At 35.3% G+C, this 24,123-nt stretch overlaps 1 protein-coding gene across 1 annotated transcript in view; it reads left to right on the top strand.

The window, feature by feature from the left end:
* Nucleotides 1-119: 119 nt before the first annotated feature.
* Nucleotides 120-24,123, top strand: part of LOC111371145 (AP-4 complex subunit mu-like) — a 35,844-nt gene continuing 11,840 nt past the window's right edge. Inside the window, exons 1-9 of the mRNA XM_022993053.1 lie at nt 120-798; nt 1,936-1,970; nt 2,198-2,401; nt 2,707-2,823; nt 2,987-3,115; nt 16,709-16,835; nt 17,032-17,135; nt 17,237-17,341; nt 17,596-17,690. Coding sequence (XP_022848821.1) covers nt 120-798; nt 1,936-1,970; nt 2,198-2,401; nt 2,707-2,823; nt 2,987-3,115; nt 16,709-16,835; nt 17,032-17,135; nt 17,237-17,341; nt 17,596-17,690 — 1,595 coding nt within the window. The remainder of the gene's footprint in view (nt 799-1,935; nt 1,971-2,197; nt 2,402-2,706; nt 2,824-2,986; nt 3,116-16,708; nt 16,836-17,031; nt 17,136-17,236; nt 17,342-17,595; nt 17,691-24,123) is intronic.

Consider the following 24,123-nt stretch of genomic DNA (forward strand, 5'->3'; position numbering starts at 1 on the left):
GTTAAAATTTTTGCTTGGAGAGCTTGCCAAGATAGCCTGCCCTCCAAACAAAACCTGATTCGAAGAGGAATACCTGTTGCCACCAAATGCTGTTTTTGTGACTACCAAGTAGAAGATCTATGCCATGTTCTACTAAGTGCCCTTCTACTCACCAACTCCTAACCAACCGGTTTCCAGCACTACAGAATATGGATTACCTGGGAGATTTCATGCAAGCATCTATGGATATAATGGCAAAAGACTCAAAGGATACTCTCTCAGAATTTATACTCATCACTTGGGGTTTTTGGATCCGTCGAAACAAAATGGTTCATGACCAGCTGAACCTTCCACCACAACAAGTAATTGCTACCACTTTAGCCAAAACACTCACTGCTGAAATAGGTCTGTCCCTCAATTACTTCCCTGGATTGCTTCTCCACAATTATAGGTGGTCCGCACCACCTAAGAAAGCATTAAAACTCAACATTGATGGCGCTCTATATTTTGACTCAAATAAATCTAGGATTGGAATCATTTTACGAGATCAAGAAGGAGAAACAATTTTACCCGCTAGTGGTCCTACAAACACAATCTTGGAGCCGGAACACATTGAAGCTCATGCACTGGTCAAAGGCCTACAACTGTGCCTCAACCTTGGAATATCTCACTTAGTGGTGGAAAGTGATTGTTTGTTTCTTGTCAACAAAGTCAATAAGTCAAACTCGTTCTCTTCATCAATCCGATCTCAAGTTGCTGAAATAAAAGAGTTAATGCAGATATTTCCTCAATGTAACCTTCAGTATTGCAACAGACTATGTAACCAAGCAGCACACTCCCTGGAGTGACACGCATGGTCCCTTGAAGACATGATCCTCTGGTGGTATAGTGTTCCTTTATTCATTGAAAATGTAATTTTCATTGATAAACACTATTGTACCATTTCTTAAGGTTTATTACCTTAATGAATGAAATATTTTCCCATAAAAAAAATGAAAAAAAAAAAAGAATACTTTAGAATCAATTAAATAGATACATGTGTTTGTGAAAAATTAAATATTTTAGTATGAATTGAAACCTTTTTTATGTTAAAAAGCGACCATGGTGTAATACTTTATTTATATCTGGCATGAGAATTAAGATGTTAAAACTTAAAAGTGACATTCTTTGTCACTTTATTCTAAAAAGGTCTAATTATATCTCATTTGAATTTTTAGGAGTCAATTAAAGAGATGCATACATGTGTATGTCAAAATTTAAATATGAATATAAATTCAAACATTGGTTTACATTAAAAAAATGGCATGACGTAACACTTTATTTGTATTTTTTTGCATATGAGTTAGTTTACTGAAAATTTAAAGCAACATATGCTACCACTTTTTCTTTCTTTCTCTCTTTCTTTTTTTTTTTTTTTTTTTTTTTTTGAAAAAAAAAAAAAAAAAACCCTAATACATTGCTATTATAGTACATGATTACTAAATGGCTTTTCCGTAGTTAGAGACCCTCTTTGGCTGAACATAAGAGTATTAGATTATGATATTGAATTATTTTTAAGAAAATAGATTGTTGGAATAGGCTGTTTCTGTTTGACAAATTGTGATAATCCGATTTTGGAATGCCCTGACTTGTGCCAAAGTGTGATAGTGAACATATTATAGTAAAAGTTTGGTCTCAGTATCTTATTCTGAAACAATCATTGCTGAATTATGGCCCAAATTATTATAAAACCTTACTATTGATTATCGGAAAATCTGAATTACTTATTCTATAATCTGTTATTAGTTCAAAATAATCTGCACCAGGTAGGATTCCATTAGGAGATGTTTGGCAAAAACAGTTTCTTTCTTATAAGCTGGGGCCCCACAAATTATGTGGACCAAAATACATAAGCCCAGCTAGATAAGAAGTAACTTATATTCCCAAACATGCTTTAGATCCCAAGTGACTAATCAGATGCTTTAAGAGGCTGGGATACCATGGGGGCTGATGTTTGAATGTAACTTTTTATTTTTGCTAATTCATTTGATACTTGATATTCAAAAACATGAAGGTCGTGCTTTCTGTGGCAAGAGTAAACGGTCTACCCTTTATTTGGGTGAACTCATCACTTCTTCCCTAAAGTATCTGTTGTTGCCTGAGCTTAATGATCTCCAATGAATTTAGATGATAACATCAATGCATTTGATACTAATTTGTCTCATCTCTTCATCAATAGAATCTGGATGGTGTAAACTACTTTCATGTGAAGGTTATCGGCCTCCTCTTCGTTGCAACCACAAGGAACAATCTATCACCTTCCCTTGTCTTGGAGCTTCTACAGAGGATTGCACGTGTCATTAAAGATTACCTTGGAGTTCTCAGTGAAGAGTCATTACGCAAAAATTTTGTGCTTGTTTATGAGCTGCTTGATGAAGTTATGGTAAGTGTAGATGCACAACATATGAGATGCAATGATGGTTTTTTTCCCCTCAACATTATACACAATAGAATTTAGCATATATCCTTCACTGAATGTTTGCTTGTGATAATTTTTTATAGAAGTTTTGCATAATTATGTAAAATATAGCAACATATGAACATTTAATATATTCATCCACCAGGTTTCATTCTTGCATCCCATTTCAACTTTTTGCAACATTAGTTTGTTCTGATTCAATGATTTTTTATGCATTCATGTTATCCTTCCTTGTGTTAACATCACCACGTGTTATTTTAATTCCACAGGATTTTGGTTATGTTCAGACAACATCCACTGAAGTCTTGAAATCTTATATATTCAATGAGCCAATTGTGGTTGATACTGACCGCTTATCATCGCTTGGTCCTGCAGCCTTATTTGTGGTATTAACTTTAAGTTGTTTAATCATGATATTCATGCAGTAAGACTACAACTACAGCTAATTTTTCTTGAGTTATGATTTAGTATTACTGTATTAGTATACATTTCAATTGAACGTTACAATTCATGTGTTGTCAATGATGCCAACAATTTTATTTTATGCAGCAAGGGGCCAAACGGATGCCTGGAACGGCTGTTACAAAATCTGTTGTGGCACATGAACCTGGGGGTAGGAAGAGGGAGGAAATCTTCGTGGATATAATTGAGAAAATAAGTGTCACTTTCAGCTCTAGCGTAAGTAAATTTGTTATTTTTATGAAGGACCAATATTTATCAATCTGAGTTGCACTATTGAAGCTTCTTAATTTAATAAGAAGAATTGGAAGCAGCTAAGCCTAAACCTTAATCCTCTGTAGATTCTTAATTTAATGCACTAGTCTAATTCCTCTAGTGAAGCAATTCTAAGAATATTGGCAGCTAAACATGAAAAGGTTAAGGAACAAGTGCTTATTCTAACTGAAATGTGGTAGTATAATATGTTGAAACTTTCATTCAGACCTTGTAATGAATTTAGCTCTTGGACTACTTTTTATTGAAATGTAAGGTTTCACTATCCTCTTTCCTCTTTGAGTAGTTTAATTCTATCTAACTCAGCCTTAATCGAAACCAAATTATCAAACAAGCTTTGTAATAACTTGAATTAGCCTTGATTTAACCTAATATGCAAATACGTATGATTCAAATGAACTAGAATGCAAAAGTGACGTTTGAATGCAAATTTGATGTAATCTATGAATATGAATTGCACTAAGATCACGAATCCCCAAGCAATGTTCACTTTTAACCCTAGTTTCACAAATTGACCACACTTTGATATTTTGAAGAATCAATGTTCCTAAATCTATCCAACAATCTCTCGAGTAAAGTTGAACCTATTCTTATATACTATTGGTCTATATCTCTATGACGGGTGCAAATATACAAATATGCATGTGGTTTTGTGTGCACCTAAAGATTCATGCAAGTCATAACGGTATATCTTTATTCCATATCGGACCCTACGACTCATTCCCCTTCTCTCGAATGCATGAAATAAGTCACCATATTCATATAATTACGTGCACATAATTATTGAAACAATTCATTATATATAAATCATTCAAAATTCAAGAAATGTGTTTTGATGTCGAACTTGCAAAACTAGAAATTAAAATGTTATATCACAAGGATCATCGATCTCTTAGATCATGAAAACCTAGCCTAGCATGGATAAAGTAACAAAATACACAATAATTGTAAGAAACGACATCACAGGTGTATTAATTGGCTTGAAATCCCGTTAATCTTCAAGTTTCTCTTTGTTATTGTAGTTTAAGATTTCCTCCAATGTGTTTTTTCTCTCCCAAGGCGTTCTCTCTTTAATATGACGGCTTTTAGGTTTTTATATGATGCCCCGATTAGGTTTCCATAAGTTGCTTGCAAAACGAAAATTGTAGATTTGTGCCCAGAATCGAACCATGCGACCAAATGACTTTAAGCCATGCGATGGTTCAAGCCATCATTGCATGGCTATTTCCTGAATGCCACCATGCGACCGCGTGGTGACCATTATTATCCCGAATGTGACAATTAAGTCCCGATTTTCGATTTCTCGCGTTATGACTTCTTTTCTCTATTGTTCTTCGCCCAATACTTCAATTCTTCAACAAATTAGTCCTTGAACCTTTAACTTCTTTGTTTGTACCTCCGGTTCTTCTTTTGGCATATTTACACTTTGGTCTTTGAACTTTCATTTTTTCCATCTTGGTCCTTTTTCTTTATTTTCTTCCTTCTATCATTCCTTATTATCCCCAAGTTGATACCTAGCTCGTTTCCATTCTCAATTCGCCTTTCTTGTCAACTTTTGATTATTTGCACTTTGGTCACTGGACTTCGTTTTCTTCCATTTTGGCCCTTTTGTTGCATCTTTTCTCTTGAATTCTGTCACAGCCATCAATATAGTCCTACAAAACAAAATTGCATAGAATTACACCATATTTAATCAATTTCATCAACAATTAGTCATGTTTTGTGGACCAACCACTCAAAGACCATCATTCACTTTAAAGGTAGTTTTTCACTTGTCACCTTGGCGGATCCTAATTTGGTTATACCCATTCTTTAAATCAATTTTGGAAAAGATTGTGGCATCGACCATCATATCCAACATATCAAGTCGAGGGATGGGAAAATGATACTTGACAGTGATGTTATTGATGGCATGACTATCCATGCATGTCTTTCAAGAACCATCTTTCTTAGGCATCAGAAGGTTGGGAACCGCACTACGATGAATCCTTTGTGAAAGAGCTCACCCACTTGCCTTTGCAGATCAGCATGCTCAGTAGGATTCATCCTATAAGTGAGGCAAATTTAGGAGAGATGAACCAAGAACAAGATCCATAGTATGTTGAATATACCGTAAAGCGCGAAGGAGCTCACCTACTTGTCTATGGAGATCAGCATGCTTAGTAGGATTTATCTGAGGTAAATTAGGGAGAGATGAACCAGGAACAAGATTTATAGCATGTTTAATATCCCGTTAAGGAGGCAACAAATCAGGGAGGTCCTCAGGGAAAACATTTTAAAACTCTTGTAGAAATGATTAGACCTCAGCACGGGTCACTATTATAGAATTCGATGGGACTTCCACGACAACCACAGTAAACACGCTAGAATCATCTACGAGTGTACGCTCAAACTTTGTAAGGCTAATCACATGAGTCCTTTTCGTTCGGTAATTTTTTTGGCTTGTTGCCTCGCAACAGATTTTAGCGGTAAAGGATTAAGGTGAATTTTCTTTCCATTAAATACAAAGGAACATAAATTTGACCGACCACAGATAGTGACATCCAAATTGATCAAACAAGGTCAATCACGAATGACGTGTCTGATGTCTATAGGAATGATGTCACACCATATATGATTCTTATCTTAAGAAATTGGATAGGTATTAGACAATGCTCTTTCACCTATAGAAGATATGTCAACCCAAGAGACGCTATACTGTTGAGGCTACGGGGCTGGTTTCAACCCAAGATGAGATACTGTAGCCACAGAAACCGCATTAATGCAACTTTTACTATCCACAATAATTTTACAATGTAAGTATAAAAAATGACATGATGATGCCAATCATCGATATCTTTAGGTTGGGTAAGGGTACAATGTACACCACTTAATCGAGAGATGGGCAAGGGTCGCAGAACCTTGACCTACAAGAAGGGTACGAATACAAACCAAAAAGTTATTGTCATTATCATCGAAATCATCAAACTCTTTAAACTTAGGCTCATAGACTTGGTCTTTTAACAACTCATCTACGACATCCTTTTGTTCCTCAGTAACTAAGGCTTGGCTCGGACATTTGGAGGAAATATGGTTGAAGCCCTTACGGTTGAAGCACACAAGTGAGAAGCAGTTCTTGAAATTTCTGGAGCTTTACCTTTATTTTCCAAAGGAGGAGGAGCATTAGATGTGACGACCCGAATCCTTGACTATTCGAGTGTCGCTAAATAAAATTTAAATTCTTTCATAAGAACTAAAATAAGAACACGAAATAATTTTTTTTCTTCAATAAATAAATAAATTGTAGTCTTATTATGTAGCTGCCAAAAATAAATAAAGAAAATAATTCCAACATAACAACTAAATTAGAAATTTAAAGTTGTGCTTTAAACACAATAATTTATTAAACCTACCCCATTGTCATCTCCACGTTGACTGCCTCGAATTATTAATTGCCTGAGAGGGAGAAATATCATGGAGAGATTTATAAAATTTCATTGAGTACGTCATGAATTATTATCGTGTATAACTTAAGGAACATATTAATCATAATCAATATAATGGAGACACAAGAATTTTACCAAGCATGGGTGGTAAGAATTTTTATGTGTAGTGTTACTAAACTCTGATCCCTTTAACATAATCATAATCACATTATACAGTATGGGCCCCATAATAATTTTCTTGAAATTCATGACATAATAATAATAATCGAACATAGGTAGCGTCCTTACAGTGAAATTTAGAAGAAAGAGTAATAAAGACTGAATAGAATTACTTGATCCCTCTACAATTTTCACCTTGGCTATGTACGTGTGTGTATATTATTTGGACTAAAAAATAATAGTGAATGATGGCATGTGAATGTGAATGTGAATGTGAATGTGAATGTGAATGTGAATGAGGGATTTAAATAGGACAAGATTAGGCATGCATCATTAAGGAAAAACCCAAGACGGTGGAAATTGTTCCTTGAAATTTGTGAAATGAGCAAGAATCTCTCTCATTCCTACATTCATGCACACACTACATATTACCTTATATTTGGTCAATCAAGAATATGACAAAAAGCATATATCAAGAATTTTCTATATAAGTGTGGTACTAAGAATTCAACCTTTCTTTAACACAAAAACATGTGGGAATTAACATTTATGGTAAGTTTGCTACAAGGTGTTAGAAGGTGGATTAACCCTCAAATTACCTTATATTTGGTCAATCAAGAATATGACAAAAAGCATATATCAAGAATTTTCTATATAAGTGTGGTACTAAGAATTCAACCTTTCTTTAACACAAAAACATGTGGGAATTAACATTTATAGTAAGTTTGCTACAAGGTGTTAGAAGGTGGATTAACCCTCAAATGAGCCCCTAAATTTTTAATTCTAATAATTAGATCCAAAATTCGTGTGCGGGTATTATATTGGGTCTTATTATGAATTGACATGGACACGTGTGTTCAACACGATGCGTATCAAATATGCTGACACGCTATTTTTCAAAAAAGTACCGATACGACATATCGTCGACACGTTGATTAAATTTTTTAAAATTCTTCATTTAAATAGTATAAATTTAGTTTTATACTTGTTATTAATTTTTCTTGTTTAAATCTTTTCAATATGAGTACCTATTTATTATTTACTAATAACCTTGAGTTAAAAATATATAATTTTTTTAATAAAAAATGTAAAGTATTTATGATAGAGTGTCCGAAGAGTGTCAGTACCGACATGTGTCGGACATGGACACGCTATTTTAATTGAAGTGTTCGTGCCACAGAATATTAGATGGAAGAGGCCCTAGAAGTGTAACGCCTCGACCCCTAGTGGATCGGAACGCTACTTACTTTACTTAGCTTAACCGGTGATTTAGTAACAAGTGTATACGTTTTAGCGGAAGCTTACATTTTCGAATAATAATTTAAATAACAATATTTCAAATACTTTAAACAAAAACACTGAATCATTTTTCAAAACAACAAAATGTAATTTATTTGAAGAAAACATAACTTGTTCTTGCATTCTGCGTTATTCAAAACTTTAAAGAAATAACATTGAAAAACATTTCATAAAAATAAATCCAAATCACTTATTCACCGGATTTTCATGGGCTCGTTGCATCACTCTCCATCTTCTCCTCCATCTATGCCCGAGGTAGAGTTCCTTCAATCTGTAGAGATGAGATTAAACTCGTGAGTTGAAAAACTCAATAGGTGTCATAGGTGCATTCGTGATCAAGCTATAAATTCAAAACATTAACTTTATAACTTTTCATACATGATGTACCCAAAAGCACCATTTGACATGAAGGGAAATGTCGTACCCGAGGGCACCGTTTGACATACGAACATTTCTTGAACATAGAGGGGTATGCCGTACCGGAGTACCTTTTGACATACAACCATTAACATAGAGGGATATGCCGTACCAGAGTACCATTTGACATACAAACATTAACATGAATCGAAACTTATAACTTAACACGATTAAACACATTGCACCTCTACCTACCTTGATTGATATTTTGAAAACTTGGATTGAAAATTTCGATGAAACTTGGATGTTGAAAGAAATGCATTCCTTGAATATTTGAAAACCGTTGAGAATTAATGCTTGAAAATATTTCTTAAATTTCTAGGAAAAATAGTTTTTCTCCCTCTCTTTTTCTCTCTGGAAACTCTTTCTTTAGTATGTAAAAGCTCTTGCTTTTGGTGTGAGAAAAAATGAGTGAAATGAGGTCTCTATTTATAGGTAAATATTCCATAACTTAAAGCAAATGAACTGTCAAATTTCATTTAAGAGAGAAAACATGGGTGCCATTTAAGTTTGATGTTAAATGCTTCAATTTAGTAGGGTTTTTATTGCCAAAAACGTGGGTGACCCTTTGAGAAAATAATTGATGAAAATAAGTATTTAAATTCTAGAGAAAAACGAGAATTTTCATTTCAGGCAGTTTCGGTCGACCGGTTGACACTGCACAGCCTTCAGTGTTTCTATCATAACTTCTTCTCCTGATATCCGATTGAGGTAATTCAAAGTGCGTTGGAAAGCTAACTCAAAGAGTTACAACTTTTATTTAGATATCATTTTCCAAATCGAATGTTTCCTATGTCGAAAATGGGTCTCAAATGAGACTAAAAATCTGAAGTATACTTTAGTCATCCAATATTCATGTCTTAGTGCCACTAAGGTGTCTAGAATTATTTGGGGTTCTATAAGAAGGGACTTAGCAGGAGGAGGCGGTGTCGATGAGATGGAAGGATGATTGCTACTACGCCTTCTATACGGAGTCTTAGCAACCAACTCATAATCTTGGACTAAGGAATAAGGATGATCAAGAGTGGTGACACATCGAAGGACAAGCTCACGTCTAAGATTATCTTTTATGCCTTGTCTAAACCTAATCAAAGTCATAGTTTTATCCTTAACGATGTGACATTGCATACGAAATTCATCAGTAACATAGTCAGTAGTCAGTCACTGGGCGATTTCCTTGCGTAAGGGCATTCTACTGGTCCAACAAATTACCTATGTAAGATTGGGGTAAGTACTTATCTTGAAGTCGATGTTTCATTTCCTCCCAGCTTCCAACAGGAGGTGCATGATGCCTCTTAAAAAAATTCTCAACACTTTCTCAAAAGAGTTAGGCAATGCCAGTCAATTTCAAATTGGAAAATTGGACTCTTCGATCCTTTGGGATTTTATACTATAATAAGAAACGATCCATAGGATCTAAGGAGCCTTCAAAAGTAGGATCGTCTAATTTAATGTTTCAAAAGTAAAGCTCCCCATGGAGAGGAGGCAAATAAGTACCGTAACGGTCATGGCCTCGTTCACGATCACGATCTTGTTTCCCATTTTTACGATCATGTCGAACATGCTGTCGATGATGATAGGGTATATTATTCGATGCTTCAGAGTTGTGAACGTCCATAGAGGGAGGGGTTTTTTATAAATTGTTTACCCTTGTAGCTAGGTCTCTACTCTCTTCACGAGTAGTAATCATAGTTTGGACAATCGCTAATTGAGCCTGTAGTTGAGCTAATTGTTAAGTGAGGACACCAAATTGGGTGGAGTCCATGGTCATGATAAGACGATCAGCTAAATATAGTGTACAAAGAGATCGATAAACAACGTTTGCAAGTACCGAAAATAACAACATGAGCATTTAAATTATTTATTTTTTTGGGGATTATGCAAATCCTAATACGGCAAGTTAATGCTGCTAATCTATGTAAAATAACAATGCAAGGGTCAAATCCTATTCAACTACTTAATCACATAAAATAAGTAGGATAAAAATGAAAATTTAACAAGTCCGGATTTAACAAGCTAAGGGATTCGATCACGTGAATTTTAGGTAAAAAATAGAATAACAGCAACACAGAAATTAATCATTGCAATTTTAAAATGAGTCAGTTCTTCTCGCTGCTTTCTCAGCATCTACCAGATAATAAAATCAAAGAAAAGGAAATGGCTGAAAAGGATGGTGCCCAAGTAATAAGAAGTGAAAGGGACAGAGACACTTCCTAACAAGAAAGCAAAATATACCATCAGTACCTAGCATGTCATCACAAGAGCTACAAGCAAAAACCACCGATGAGGAACCATAGGCTTTATGTCATTGGGAGGGGGCTTTCCGAGAGGGCTTCCCTCGCTAGGAAATCAGACTATTCTAACGTTACTAATTGGACTTACATTCAGTCGACGTTCTAGTAAAGAGATACATTTCTTGAAAGTTTCTCCTACTTTACTGATTTCCTTGCCTAGCATTGAGAAGAGGTGCTATAGCGCGCTTCATTTCATTTCAAATAAAAGAAAGAAAGTGGGTTATTGTGAGTTTAGTTTAGAGCTTTTTCATGCTATTTCTCTTTTTCAAAAACCCTATCATATCCCTGCCCGAACGGAACGAAGAGTTCCTACCCATCTTTGAAGATCAACTTGACTAGATGGATGTGCTCATTTTGAGCCCTAGGGCAGCTGATTGCATCTACCAGCCACATGACGTATTGGCTTAAGAAGTAAGCCAAAAAAAGAAGGGATTCGCTTGCTCAAATATTGATTCTAGGGCCAAATGATAAGCAAGGAAACAACTTTTCAAACTTAAGGGTCGGGTGGCCTACTAACCGAACTAACGAAAGAAAGGGAACACAACTACCATGAGGGAAAAGCTGGAATTTAAAAACCTGCTTCTGAGGTGAGGCTAATTCGTATAATTAGATCTGCTTAGGCATTCGACAGAACTAAATGAAGAGATCTTACTCGAAGGTTTCACTGTTTCTATAGCAGAAGATCAAGTTACATACACATCTGTTTATATAAGAATATACTATCATATATACGTAGGCAGGAACAGGGGAAGAGATCTAATTGCTTTCTTAGCTTAGTCATACATCATTGGCACAACCTGAGGGCTAAGTAGCGTCTACAAGGCCACAGGTCCGGGTGCAGATTTTCTAGTGACAGAAGCGAGGTTAGCATCTTAACTGTCGGAGGGTTTTCCTTCTTGGATTGAATCTCTTATACATAGCAGAGTCATATGGATGAGTTGCACAGGAGCGTAGCAGATCCTAAATGGAATTCCTTGTTGGCTTTCTATAAAATATTCGTTTGGCCGAGGGCTTCCATATACATTGTAAAAGCTAGTCTCTAAGTCTCGAGCATCAAAAAAATGCCTAGAGGGAGCATCCTATCCTTGAATTCTTGCGGAACTCTATTCTCGATAGAAAATTGTCTATCTAAAGAAAGGAGAAGCAATCTTAACATAACCAGAAGAAGAAGTTCAAGCTAACTTGCTTAGCCCCCAGTCCATACCGACAATTCCACCGTGTAAATTGAGAAACAAAGCAAATAGCATTTCCTATTGATTTGTCTCCTGAACTGGACCTATTCTTTCTAAAAGGAAAGATAACACCCAGGCGAAGTCCACTTGCGTTCAAGGCACCCACCCAACTGATCTTTAGGATGGTTACAAAAATTTCCTTAATTCCACTGTTAACGTAACCTTTGCTTGGCTCTCTCCTATTGATTATGCCTTATCTAATGGAGGAAGAACCATGCTTAGAAATGTGAACATAACCTTCGAAAGGCACTCCAGCCCTTATGGATGGATAGAACTATTCTTTCTTTGTGGTTACGATAAGCAAGCCCGAGGACAGTCTTGATTTTGATTCATAGCTGCCCTATTGTTCAAAATGAGCTAGCCAAGCTCACCTGCTAAATGCAAATGATACGAAGAGCTAGCTTGGCTACCTTGGCTCAGAGAAAAGTCTAATGCCTTCGGTGAAAGAAGCCTCTTCCTTATTGTGTCTTTATTAATGGAATATCCATCTAAAGAGAATCAAGCCAGGCATACTTCCGTCAACTCTCTCATTCACAGAACTATCGAGGTGCCATATAATAGCTTCACTTGCGATTCTCCCTATTCTATTGCCCAGTTGTCGATCACTTACAACAAGTGTGCCATTTCCCACTACAGCTATTCTAGACATCCGCTTAGGCGTGAGTAAGAGACCCTCTATAGGAAAGATTCCTAAATAAACTCTTTCGGCTTCGGCACGTAAGGTGCTAAAAATAAGACCCATTAATGCCTCCTAAGCCCGCTTTTTTCGAGTCTGAAACCCTTTGACCTTCCTCATTTCTTTCTTTGGTGATAAGTTTAGTCAAGTCCCATCACACTCAAGGAGACGCAATATAGTAGCTTCGGTTGTTGAATCTCGTACAAGTTAGGTTGTGGTTGTATTGGCTGCAAGCGGAATGTAGGCGCTTTAGGAGTATAACACAAGCTGTCAACACAAGGAGTCCGGCCTTTGGCCAATGCGAAATGAAAACCAATGCAACGCAAGAACCCGATTATCTAAGACGCGGGGTTGCTCTTTCATGTCTACAACTCAATTTATCTGATTTTTACAGGGATGAACCCAATCAAGAATATGAACCATATAAGAAATACCTATTAAACCAATCACAAGAATACCAGTTACAGTACCTATCATTCCCGGCTGCCTGCCTCCTTGTGTGGAAATACTTTTAATGATCTCTAGCTCTTTCCCACCTGCTCGTTCAAGTTGATTAGAAAGGCGAAAAAGGGAATTCTTTATACAGTTACAGTCTAGGAAGGGTTAGGTCAATTGCGTTTTATTGAGAAAATTTCTTGCAACCATTACTCTCGAAGAGTTCATCAAAGAGCTAAGGGATGAGAGGAGGTGGAATTTCTTTCAATTACCACTCGTGGAACCTCAATATTCACGGGCTTATTAGCTGAATGGCAGTTGGCACATTAATACAAACCAAAAAAAAAGAAAAAAAAGAAAAAAAAAAGAAAATGAAAAAGAAAAAAGTAAGTCCCTTTTTGTTCGTTGAAGTAACTGAGTCAATTAACTAGAAATAAAAGAGGTAATTGAAAAATAATGTTAGAAAATATTCTTCTTCATTTTTTTTTTTTTTACTTTTCTTTACTTCTCTCTCTTAACAAAATCAAATTACACTCTTATGTAAAGAAAGAAAATACAATACATAATCCCAGGCTCACAATACCAGGCCCAAAATACTAAGGCAGAGTCCAAATTGAAAGTCAAATACCCATTTCTGCCTCACTGCCCAACTTTGTGCCTGAGATCTCTGGGGAGTCGAGCTTTAGAAAAGGTGGCGACTGCTACAATGGCCGGCGGTTGGACCAACAACAGAGAAATTGGCTGGCCATTTCTGTCCTTTGGTGAAGGTTGTATGGATTTTTTGGGCCGACTTGGATTTTGATTGCTGTGGGTTGGAGCTGAATTGTAGCCGAGGTGGCTGCAAACAGGGAGTGATGTTGTTGTGGCTTTGTATGCTAATTTTTGGTGGGTATTTGTAGCTTGGAGGTGGGCTCGATTTTTTTCTTTGGGTTGTGGTTTATTGGGTGTGTGTGTTGTCGGTGATGAAGGTAGTGGAGCTGGTGTGGTAGGCTGGAATCTGGTTTGGTTATTGTTTGCCACCCTGTATATTGATTGGTGTGATGAAGTATCTTAGTGGTTTGGTTGGGAATTAATTTTCTGGTTAATATTTTAGTGTGGTGTCTGGTGGTATACATTGGGGTTAGGCTTTGTCGATTTGTGCGTCAATGAAAATGATTTTGAGATTTGCAACAGCGGGTTATGGGCGTATGTAGAAGGTGCTGGGAATTGTTGTTGGCTTTTTCTGCTAATTTTAGGAAGATGACAGTTAGGTTTTGCAGTTCTCTTGATGAAGGAAACCAGGTTTGCTCTGATATTACTTTGTTGTGGGATCAAAAGATTGAACAAGCGATAACTACGGCAAGAAGAAACCAGAAGAAGAGAAGAAGACGGTTAAGAAGGAGGGAGAAGAGAGAGAGAGAGAGAGAGAGGGTAACAGGGGAGAAAGGAGAGGGAGAACATGACCAACAAACCAAGCGTAATCTAATTTATCAATCAACTGTTTTGCAATTTCAATTACAATCGTATAAATAACAAAACACAAACCTAGCAGTCAAGGAACTTGGGCTAAACCCATATATAAGTCCAATAAAACATAAAGCATAAATAAATGGCCCAACAAAGGGCTTGGGCCAAACCTGTGACTACCTGAGTTCTAAAGTTCGAATGCCACTAAAATTGTATCTTGGACATTATATACTTTCAAAAGCTTTAAATTTATTTAAATAATATTCTGAAATAGTAAGAGTAAATATATAACTTAAAAGAATTTGACATCAACATGAAAGAAAATACTAGAAGTTTTAGCAGTCTTAATATCAAACCAATAATTAAATAAGTTCTTAAATAAACAAAAGTAAGCCTGGTGGGTCTCTTTCACTAGCCCTCTCATGCCTTGGTTGACACAAACTATTAGTTTCCTGAAAGTGGTATAAAGAGGGGGGTGAGATAAAATCTTAATAAGCATATAAGTACATAGATTAATATTGTACGGAATTTAAGAAACTTTATACATACATAGTGAGACACAAAAATCTATAACGAATATAGTTGGTATGAAATTTTCATGTGTAGTGCTATTATATTCTGGTCCAAACTTAGAACATTCATAAAGGATCTCATAATCAAAGTTCTAAAATTCTAATGTACGTTTAAAATTCGATAAAATATGTGTACTCTTAGCTATATCTTGCGAAAGTCATGAGAGAAATACTGGAATATATTTGAGACTTCAACCCTTGACCCATGTACTAATGAATATATTATATTTGTATTCGTGTATTTCACGGAGAAATGATTGCACTTGAAAAGGGAACATATGATACCTATTTATAGGGGCCACCATGATTCGAGAGTTTTAATTCAATTGAACTTTGGATTTTAAAAGTGATAAAATTTCATCATTATCTTAGCCATTTATCGGTTAATGGGATAAGATAATGAATTTAAAATAAAAAACATTGTCTCCATAATTTCTAAAATTAAATGAAGTATTATCTTTATAATTTAATATTTCAATTTTAATTGTAAGAGATAACATTGAACATTATCTCAATTATCTTTTAACATTAAATAAAATATAGACAAAATTAAATTATTATCTTAATAGGAATTTGATTTTATTTCAATCATTTAAAATTTCAATCTAATTAAAAGAGATAAAATTAGAAACCATTATCTCCATTATTTAATTAAAATTAAATAAGATTCTGATCACTTGGGCTTAAGCCCAAAAGGAAAAAGAAAACGAAAAGGCGTGGACTATAATTTCACATAGTGGACTTTCATGTAATTGATTGGGCTAAAATATTAATCGTATCTATTTTTTATTTTTTTTTAATAATGGGCCAAACTTAAATGAATAAAATTAGGCCATAGGTACAGGTATTACAAAACCTATATACAAGCCCCAATAAAACATAAAGCATAAATAAATGACCCAAGAATGGATGTTAGCCTTAAGTTCTCTAATAACATGGCTTGTATTTCTTCTCTACAACTTAGTTGATGCTGAGGATATGGTGATGCACTCTGCTAGTTCCCTGGATTGTAGAAAACCTACCCATTTATATTGGAGGGAATTTAGTTACCTGGAGCTCCAGAAAACAAAAATCAGTGGCATGTTCTAGTACAGAATCTTCGAATACAAGGCATTGACACAGTCTGGTACTAATTTGACTGGGTTGAGATTGATTTGAGGCATTGGCACAGTGCTACTAATTTGACTGGGGTGAGAACAATTTGAATGAACTGGGATTTCCTGTTGAGGACAAATCAAACCTGGTGTGACAATGCTGGTTCTACACTACTTGCCTCAACCATGTCTGTAATGCTATTGATGTGCACTGTATCGGGGATAAAGTCATCGTCAATGAATTAGAAATTCAATGCATTCCTAGTGAAGAACAAGTTTCTGAATTTCTTTTCTGAATATGTTGACTCATAATAAGGACTTCTAAGGTGTTGGCAGTAAAAATAAATGAAGAAAGTGTGTGGGCTATCTTATGCTTGAATCTCTCTATACTTCATTGCATGTTTGATGGTTTGACGCGATTTCTATATATATTTTTTCATGTTGTAACTGAATAAATTTACACCATAATTACCAAACAATGCTTCAACAGGGATATATATTGACTTCTGAAATTGATGGGACCATTCAAATGAAGAGTTATCTGACTGGAAATCCCGAAATTAGATTAGCTCTTAATGATGACCTGAGCATTGGAAGAGGTGGGAGATCTATTTATGGTATTCTCTTGGTCACTCTATCTGCAATATAATAATCATTTTCCCTTTGATAATTTGCTATGTTAAACTAGTCAGACTTTTGAACTCTATAATGAATATGATTACTTGACAATCCTTAAAAACATTTCAAAACTTGTGATGCACAGTTGTACAGAAGTTGTGAATAACCAATTAATTAAAACTTACTTTTGTTCAGATCATAGTGGTTCTTCTGGATCAGGATCAGTAATCTTGGATGACTGCAATTTCCATGAATCTGTACATCTTGATAGCTTTGATGTTGACAGAACTTTGACTCTGGTGAGTCATGATGCTAAAAAGCTTCTGATCCATTAAATTAATCTTCTGAAATTCTTCCCTCTTTAAATGTTGTTACTTTCTCTTGCTTTTCTGCTTGTTAGGTGCCATCAGATGGCGAGTTTCCAGTCATGAATTATCGTATTACTCAGGAATTCAAACCTCCTTTCCGTATTAACAGCTTAATTGAAGAAGCTGGACCGCTTAAGGTAGATCATGCTTATTGTTCTGTATCAATGTATTTTTGGAATTTAAAAATTTTTTGTGAGAATTTATGTTTTGGATTGAATCGTGAGAATGCATATATTTACTTGAATTCCAGTAAATTTTGCCATACAATTTTTGTTTTCTTGTATCCAAATGTTAGTAGCAACCATATTGGTTTTATCATCAAGAAGTAATAAATACTAAAAGAAGCACACCATTAGCTACTCCTTGATTTTCTTTGTTCCTGCTATTTTAGGCAGAAGTCATTCTAAAAATTTATGCCGAGTTTCCTTCAAGCATCACTGCTAATACAATTGTAGTAGAGATGCCACTACCAACATACACAACCAGGTAAATTTTAATTCAGTCCATTTTAACAGTATTGTCATAAAGTTTGTTTATTCTTTCAGGCATTTTATGACTTACTTTTCATAGTTTTTAACTAGATATTCAATTCTTTTTAAATTCTAATTTAGAATTAAAGTTTTATCCAAAAAGTTATTCAATATATATAAACCATGACCAAAAAAAAGCTAAGCCTAATTCCCATTTGGGGTCGGCTACTTGCATTCATCTTCGCCATTCCATTGATTGCTAGTCTATTGGAAGATCTAGAGTGACTATATTCTTAGCAACCACCATAGGCCAAGTTAACTTTGGTCCGCCCCTTCCCTTTCTAACTTGCTTTACCAAAATCACGTCACTTGTGTATTGAGGTAACACTGCCAAATACTTAAAGGGTAGGTTTGAGTTGAGACGAGAAGTTGGAAAGTGTTTTGGAAATCTTTGTATAGGTGAGTTGGAGGAGAGAGTTCGGCTAGGCATATGGTTGATGAGGTATGTATTTGTTAAAATTGCATCTGCCCAGAATATTTTTGGCATGTTTGCAGTAAACAGTAAGGTCTTGTTTGACCCACATTCTTGCAAAAAAATATATTTTTAAACAACGATTTGACATTATTTCAACCACATCCTACAATAAAATAATATTACACACAAATTTAGAACTTTTCTTTATTTTTAACCATACATTTTTACCTATTTAAAAATGCATTCTTATAAAAATAATGTGGCTCAAACAAAGGCTAAGGCATGAGCAACTTCGAGTAGATATCTATTTTTTCGTTTAGTAATCCTATTTTCTTGGCGAGTGTTGTTGACACGTGAACTTTGGTGGACTATTCCATGTTTCTTTAGGTAGTCTTGCAAAGTGGTATTGAAGTATTCTGTGCCATTATTAGTGCGCAGAATTTGAATTTGTGTTTAGAATTGAGTTTGAATCATAGAGTGAAAATTTATAAATAATGAGCAAACATCGGTTTTTTCTTTTAGTAGGTATAGTCAACATACCTGAGTGTGATTATTGATAAAGTTGACGAACCATTTTGTGTAGGTACTATTAGGGTTGCGGGAAAGTCCCTAGAGATCACTGTGAATCTTGGCAAAATGGTGTAGATGGTTTCTATGTGGAATTTGGAAAGGATCTACGTTGATGTTTTACAAATTTGCAGCTCACAATGAAACTCAATTGAAGTTTTATTCAAGAATTTTGAAGGAAGTACACGTTTCAAGTATGGAAAACTAGGATGACCTATTCTATAGTGCTATAACAAAATTTCACATCCCTAGAGATAGTTGTTGAATTACAACTAATAAGTTGACCAAGTTTACTCACATCATCTTCCTTGAAGTAGTACAGTCCCCCAAACTCTTTTGTACTGCTAATCGTCTTCTCCGATGAAAAGCCTTGAAAGACACAAGAAATTTGCAGAGCATTGGAATTTTTCATTAGTTGACTAATAGATAGTAGGTTATAGGACAAACTTAGGATGTGAAGGACAAAGTCAAGTGTTATGGAATTTAAGATTCGAATACTCCCTTTTCCTACAATAGAAGAGAGTGAGTCATCATCTTAACATCCTCGACACAAGTTGAATATAAAGAGAATAATTGGTACGAATCCGTCATGTGATTGGATGCACGAAAATCAATAACCTAAGAGGTTTTATATTGTGAAGTGCTTAATACTCTCATAACTTTTTGAGCTAGAGAACTAGGACCTTTAGGAGAAAGCTGACCGGATGCTTGAAGGCTAGAGAATATTTGATAGAGTTGCTACATTTGTTCGGAATTGAATGTACCATTTGAAGTAGAATTTAAGCTTGGTATCCCTGGTTTTGAGTATTTTATGTTGGTTTTAGTCGGTGGGTTTCCCATGAATTTCCTAACATGTGCCTCGACCTGCGACAATGCTCACACTAAGGTTGTCCTCGCTGTTTTGGAGTTAACCCATTTGTAGCCCCTTTTAAAGAAAGGCCCAATACACCATTCTCACTTGAATTTTGAGAACCTGGTTCCTAGCCCATTGATTTTTAAAAATTGGTTCTAGGCCTAATTGATTTATAATGTTTAAGAGGCCCATTACTTGTATTAAGGGCCGATATTCCTTCAGAAGGTCTAGTTGTCTCCTTCATCATCACCAACCTCCACAAATACTTCACGAGTTGTCGCTGTGGTTGACCTAAAATTATGCCTTTGATATCGTCTAATTCACGATTCAACCCTGTAAGAAACTCATAAAACCTTTTGTTCTCATGCTTCTTTTTGTATAGAGAGCAATCATCCAGGTACCTCCACTCCTCAAACATTGAGGTCTAATGCTTGCTAAAGAGCCACTATCTCCATGTAATAGTTCGTTACATCTCTGGGTTCCTGCCGGGTTTGTCACAGTCGAGTCTTTCAAAGATGTGCCTTGAATCTTTAGAATGTTGTAGGTGTCTTTTATTAGCGTCCTAGACGTCCTTTGCAGTCGAGAGGAATAGATATGTATTCCTAATCGCAGGTTTAATGGAATTCACCAACCAGGCAGTCACCATAGGATTTTCGGACTTCCATTTCTGCAAAAGGGTAGCATCGGTTGGCCTTTTAGTCTTCCTGGTAACGTAACCGAGTTTCCCTTTTCCGTCAATTTCTAGTTTTATGGATTGGGCTCATTTGTGGAAGTTCCTTCTATTCAATTTCTCCACCATGAGTTGGAAGGAAGAGTTTTCAAGTCCATAGGAGCCAGTTGAATTACTAGCCTCTGTTTCGAAACTGGATGTTTCAGAGGTCGTCGACTCTTTGTTGTTGGCGAGGAATTCTGCCATTGATTTGCTAGGTTAGAGAAACCTAGGCTTCGATCCCATAAAGATGAAATTGGAACAAATTTTTGTAGTGATTGATTATTACCATGGCCTTGCTATATCCTATTTATATTATACGAGATGGCTAAGAAAAGGAAAAATAAATCTGCTAACAAAGGAAACAATTTAACCTACCAACGTAAAATCACAATCATTAATTGAATACAATTCCCATTCTTAACTCTTTTCCATATACGATTTCCTACACAGGACCTATCATCTAGAAAGACAATTGGTAACGGTAAGGTATGTGGGACTTTACTAGTTTGAGGAGACAAATATGAGTAAACATCAATTTGCTAGTTGCGATTCTACCATTGTTCCTAGGGATATTAAAATTTTGTTCTAACATTATAGAATGTATCATTCCAACTTTCAATTTTTAGGACGTCTATTTCCTTCCATGTTTTTGAATAAAATTTCCATCGACCTTCGATGTGAAATTTGTAAACTTGCGAAACATCAACGTTCTTCATTCTCAAAATCCATGCACAAACCATCTAAACTATTCAATATGATCCACAATTATTTGTGGGATCTTTTACGAATTCTTAATCGTACCGACATAAATGGTTAGCGCTGGCAATGGGCCGAGTCAAGCCAGCTTGGCCTTTAAACACAAGAGCTCGGCTCGTGTTCGTCACGAGCTCGTGGCTCATCAGTAACGAGCCATGAGTCGAGCATAAGCTTAGCTTTTTACTTGAGGGGCGAGCTCGGCTCGCGAGCTAGTCGATTTCCATTTTTTTAAAATTTAAATGAATAAAAACAAAATACAATTATACAAATTCTCTTCCTTTATCCGAACTTGGGATCGGCCACTTAAATTTTTAGTAGGCAGAGTTAAAAATTGTACATAAGCAGCTTGTAGGTTGTAACGTGTACAATTTTTAAAAAAAAATTAGAAACAGTATTATAAAATAACAAATTCTGATTAATATGATTAAAATTGCATTAAATATCACTTATGACTTACCTAACGACATGTAATTTCGACAAATTAAAATTTATTTTGTAGTCGAAAATGAGCGTCTTGTCAATCTTTCACGCACGTTAATAATGCTTCCAAAATACTTGTTGCCAATTTATGTGGGTTGTGACATAAGATAAATTGGAAACTGAAAAATGTATTAGAGCTGAATCTATGTGGCATACAATAAATTGGAATAGTAAGGAAATTGTAATTGTGCAAAGTAGAAGAAGGGAAGAACCAATAATTTGAAGATGAAAATAGGTGAGCCTTGTGGGGGTATTTAGAGGCAAATGTTTTGAGGGAAAAAATTGTGGCCCATATTTATAGGCAAATGTTTTGAGGAAAAAATTTGTCTCTCGAGCTCGTGGGCTCGCGGATGAGGGGCTTGCCAATTCCGGGCGCTGCTCTAGCTCGGGCTTGGGCTTGTGATTTGATGAGCCTTAGCCGCCCACGAGCCCATTCTTGACAAGCCAGGCGATCGAGCCGACGAGTCGTTCGGCCCGTTTGACATCCCTATAAATGGTTTGTTCCATTTATTGATCATACCCAACTTTTTTGAGTTATCTGCTAAAAGTAAAAACGGATTTCCATTTTATGTTTATCAATTTTCATTTGATGGTTCAAACACAATTTCAGGCACAAATTCAAATTTCGCACTCATTGATGAATAAAAATAATTCAATAATTATTTGGAAGACTACTTTTAGAAGAATGGAATAATTTACCAGATGTTGACATTTCCAAATAAAATGAGATTTCCAAACGAATATACATAAACCTTTTTGAAGTTGCTCGTAATGTTCATTATAAATCTATCTAAATTACTTTGGAAAGATGCTATTTTAACATTGATCAACCTCATAAACAGAATGCCTAGTCATACACTCTTGTTCGAATCCCCTTTCGAAAGATTTTAGAAAATTTTCCTTAATTCCAGTCTCAGCTCTAACCTCTCCAAATGTTTGGGTATATGGCCTTTCTTCATTTATGTTCACATCATCGAAGTAAACTAGATCCTCATACACTTAAATGTGTTCTCATTGGCTCCACTCAGTGGATGTATGGCCTTTGTCTTCATACATTCCTATAATCGTAGTAAACTAGGTCCCCAAGCACTTAAATGTGTTCTTATTGGATACTCGCTTAGTCAAAAGGGATAGAAATGCTATGATTCGACCACAAAAATATATTGTTAGCTTCAATGTCAAAATTTTAAGAGGATTCTTAACTTTCAAAAGCCATCTCCTCCAGGGAAGAATTTGAGTGAAAATTGGTTCTTAGATGTTGATCTCTGTAATGCCCCGAATTTTAGCAACCCGACGTGTTACGTAACATGAATTTCTTAACATGCTTAAAAAAATTTATTAGTGGTCCATATTCGGTATTGATGAGAATTAATTTTTTGACCGTTAGAATGAAAAGTGGGTCCCACCTATGAGTGAAGAAGTAAAAAATGACGGTTACAATAGTGAAATAATAGTCAAAATATTGATTTTTTGGGGTGAAAAATTGCTACCAAATGGGGCAGTATATAATGGGCATACTCAATAAAATTGACGACTTTATTAAAATAAAATTAATTTGTTAAAAAAATTGAAGTATTTGGAGATAATATCATTCGCAAAAACATTTACTAAAAGTAGTTCTAATAAATAAAGTAGTTCATGATCAAGATCTGTTGGTCTAGTGACATATTTATCTAGAAGCGGTGTATAGGATTTATCATATATCTCGAAGGTTCTTTCCAAAAAGGTCTTCTTCAACAAAAGAAAATGAAAGAAAGGAAGTAAAAATATTCACCGATATTGATTGGGCAATATCAGCAACAGATAGGAGGTCAACTACCAAGTATTGTAACTTTATATGTGAAAACTTGAAGAAACAGAATTTAGTGGATAGAAGCAATGATGAAGTTGTGTTTATAGTTAAAGTGGTGCGGAAGTGTTATGAAATTCTTATAATAAGAATTGAAATAAGAAATGTGTAGGAATAACTCGCTTTTTATTGATTGAATAATGATTGATTGTTTGAAGTGTACAATGCTCCTATATTTATAGGCAAAATTATTCCATACTTCTGATAGTATTAGACAATCAAACTAATGGAAATTATAATCCTAATCGAATAAAATATAAATGTCCTATCACAATTATACAAGAAAACTAAATAGAAAATAAACTCCTAGCAAAGATACAACATAATTGTTGTAGGAAATTATTAATTCTAATTGTGATGTACGACATCAATCCCCTCTACTTGAGGAAAACTCGTCCTTGAGTTTTCGTGAAGAAAAAAATTCAATCGGGAGGAAAATACTATAAAATTTCTATCAATACTAATATTGAAGAAATTTCAATTTCTTGATATGCTCGATAAATGTCATTATATTCTTCAGTTGTATTCTTTAAAGTCTACTTTGTTCCTATCATGCATGATATATTTTCATGGATAATTTGTACGTGACATTCTTTCATAAATGAAGCATGATTCGATTTCTCTCCATTCCATCTGTTCTCATAAATCCGTAATGTCACGGGGTTGCAATGGTCGTGATTCGTACACCTTGCGCCTAGCCAATCAAGCCTTGGTCCCACCTTTTGTCGTCGTCGGTGATCAACAAAGAGCCGAGTCT

Source organism: Olea europaea, chromosome 22 (assembly GCF_002742605.1).
Source record: "Olea europaea var. sylvestris chromosome 22, O_europaea_v1, whole genome shotgun sequence".
In the NCBI taxonomy this organism is placed as follows: Eukaryota; Viridiplantae; Streptophyta; class Magnoliopsida; order Lamiales; family Oleaceae; genus Olea; species Olea europaea.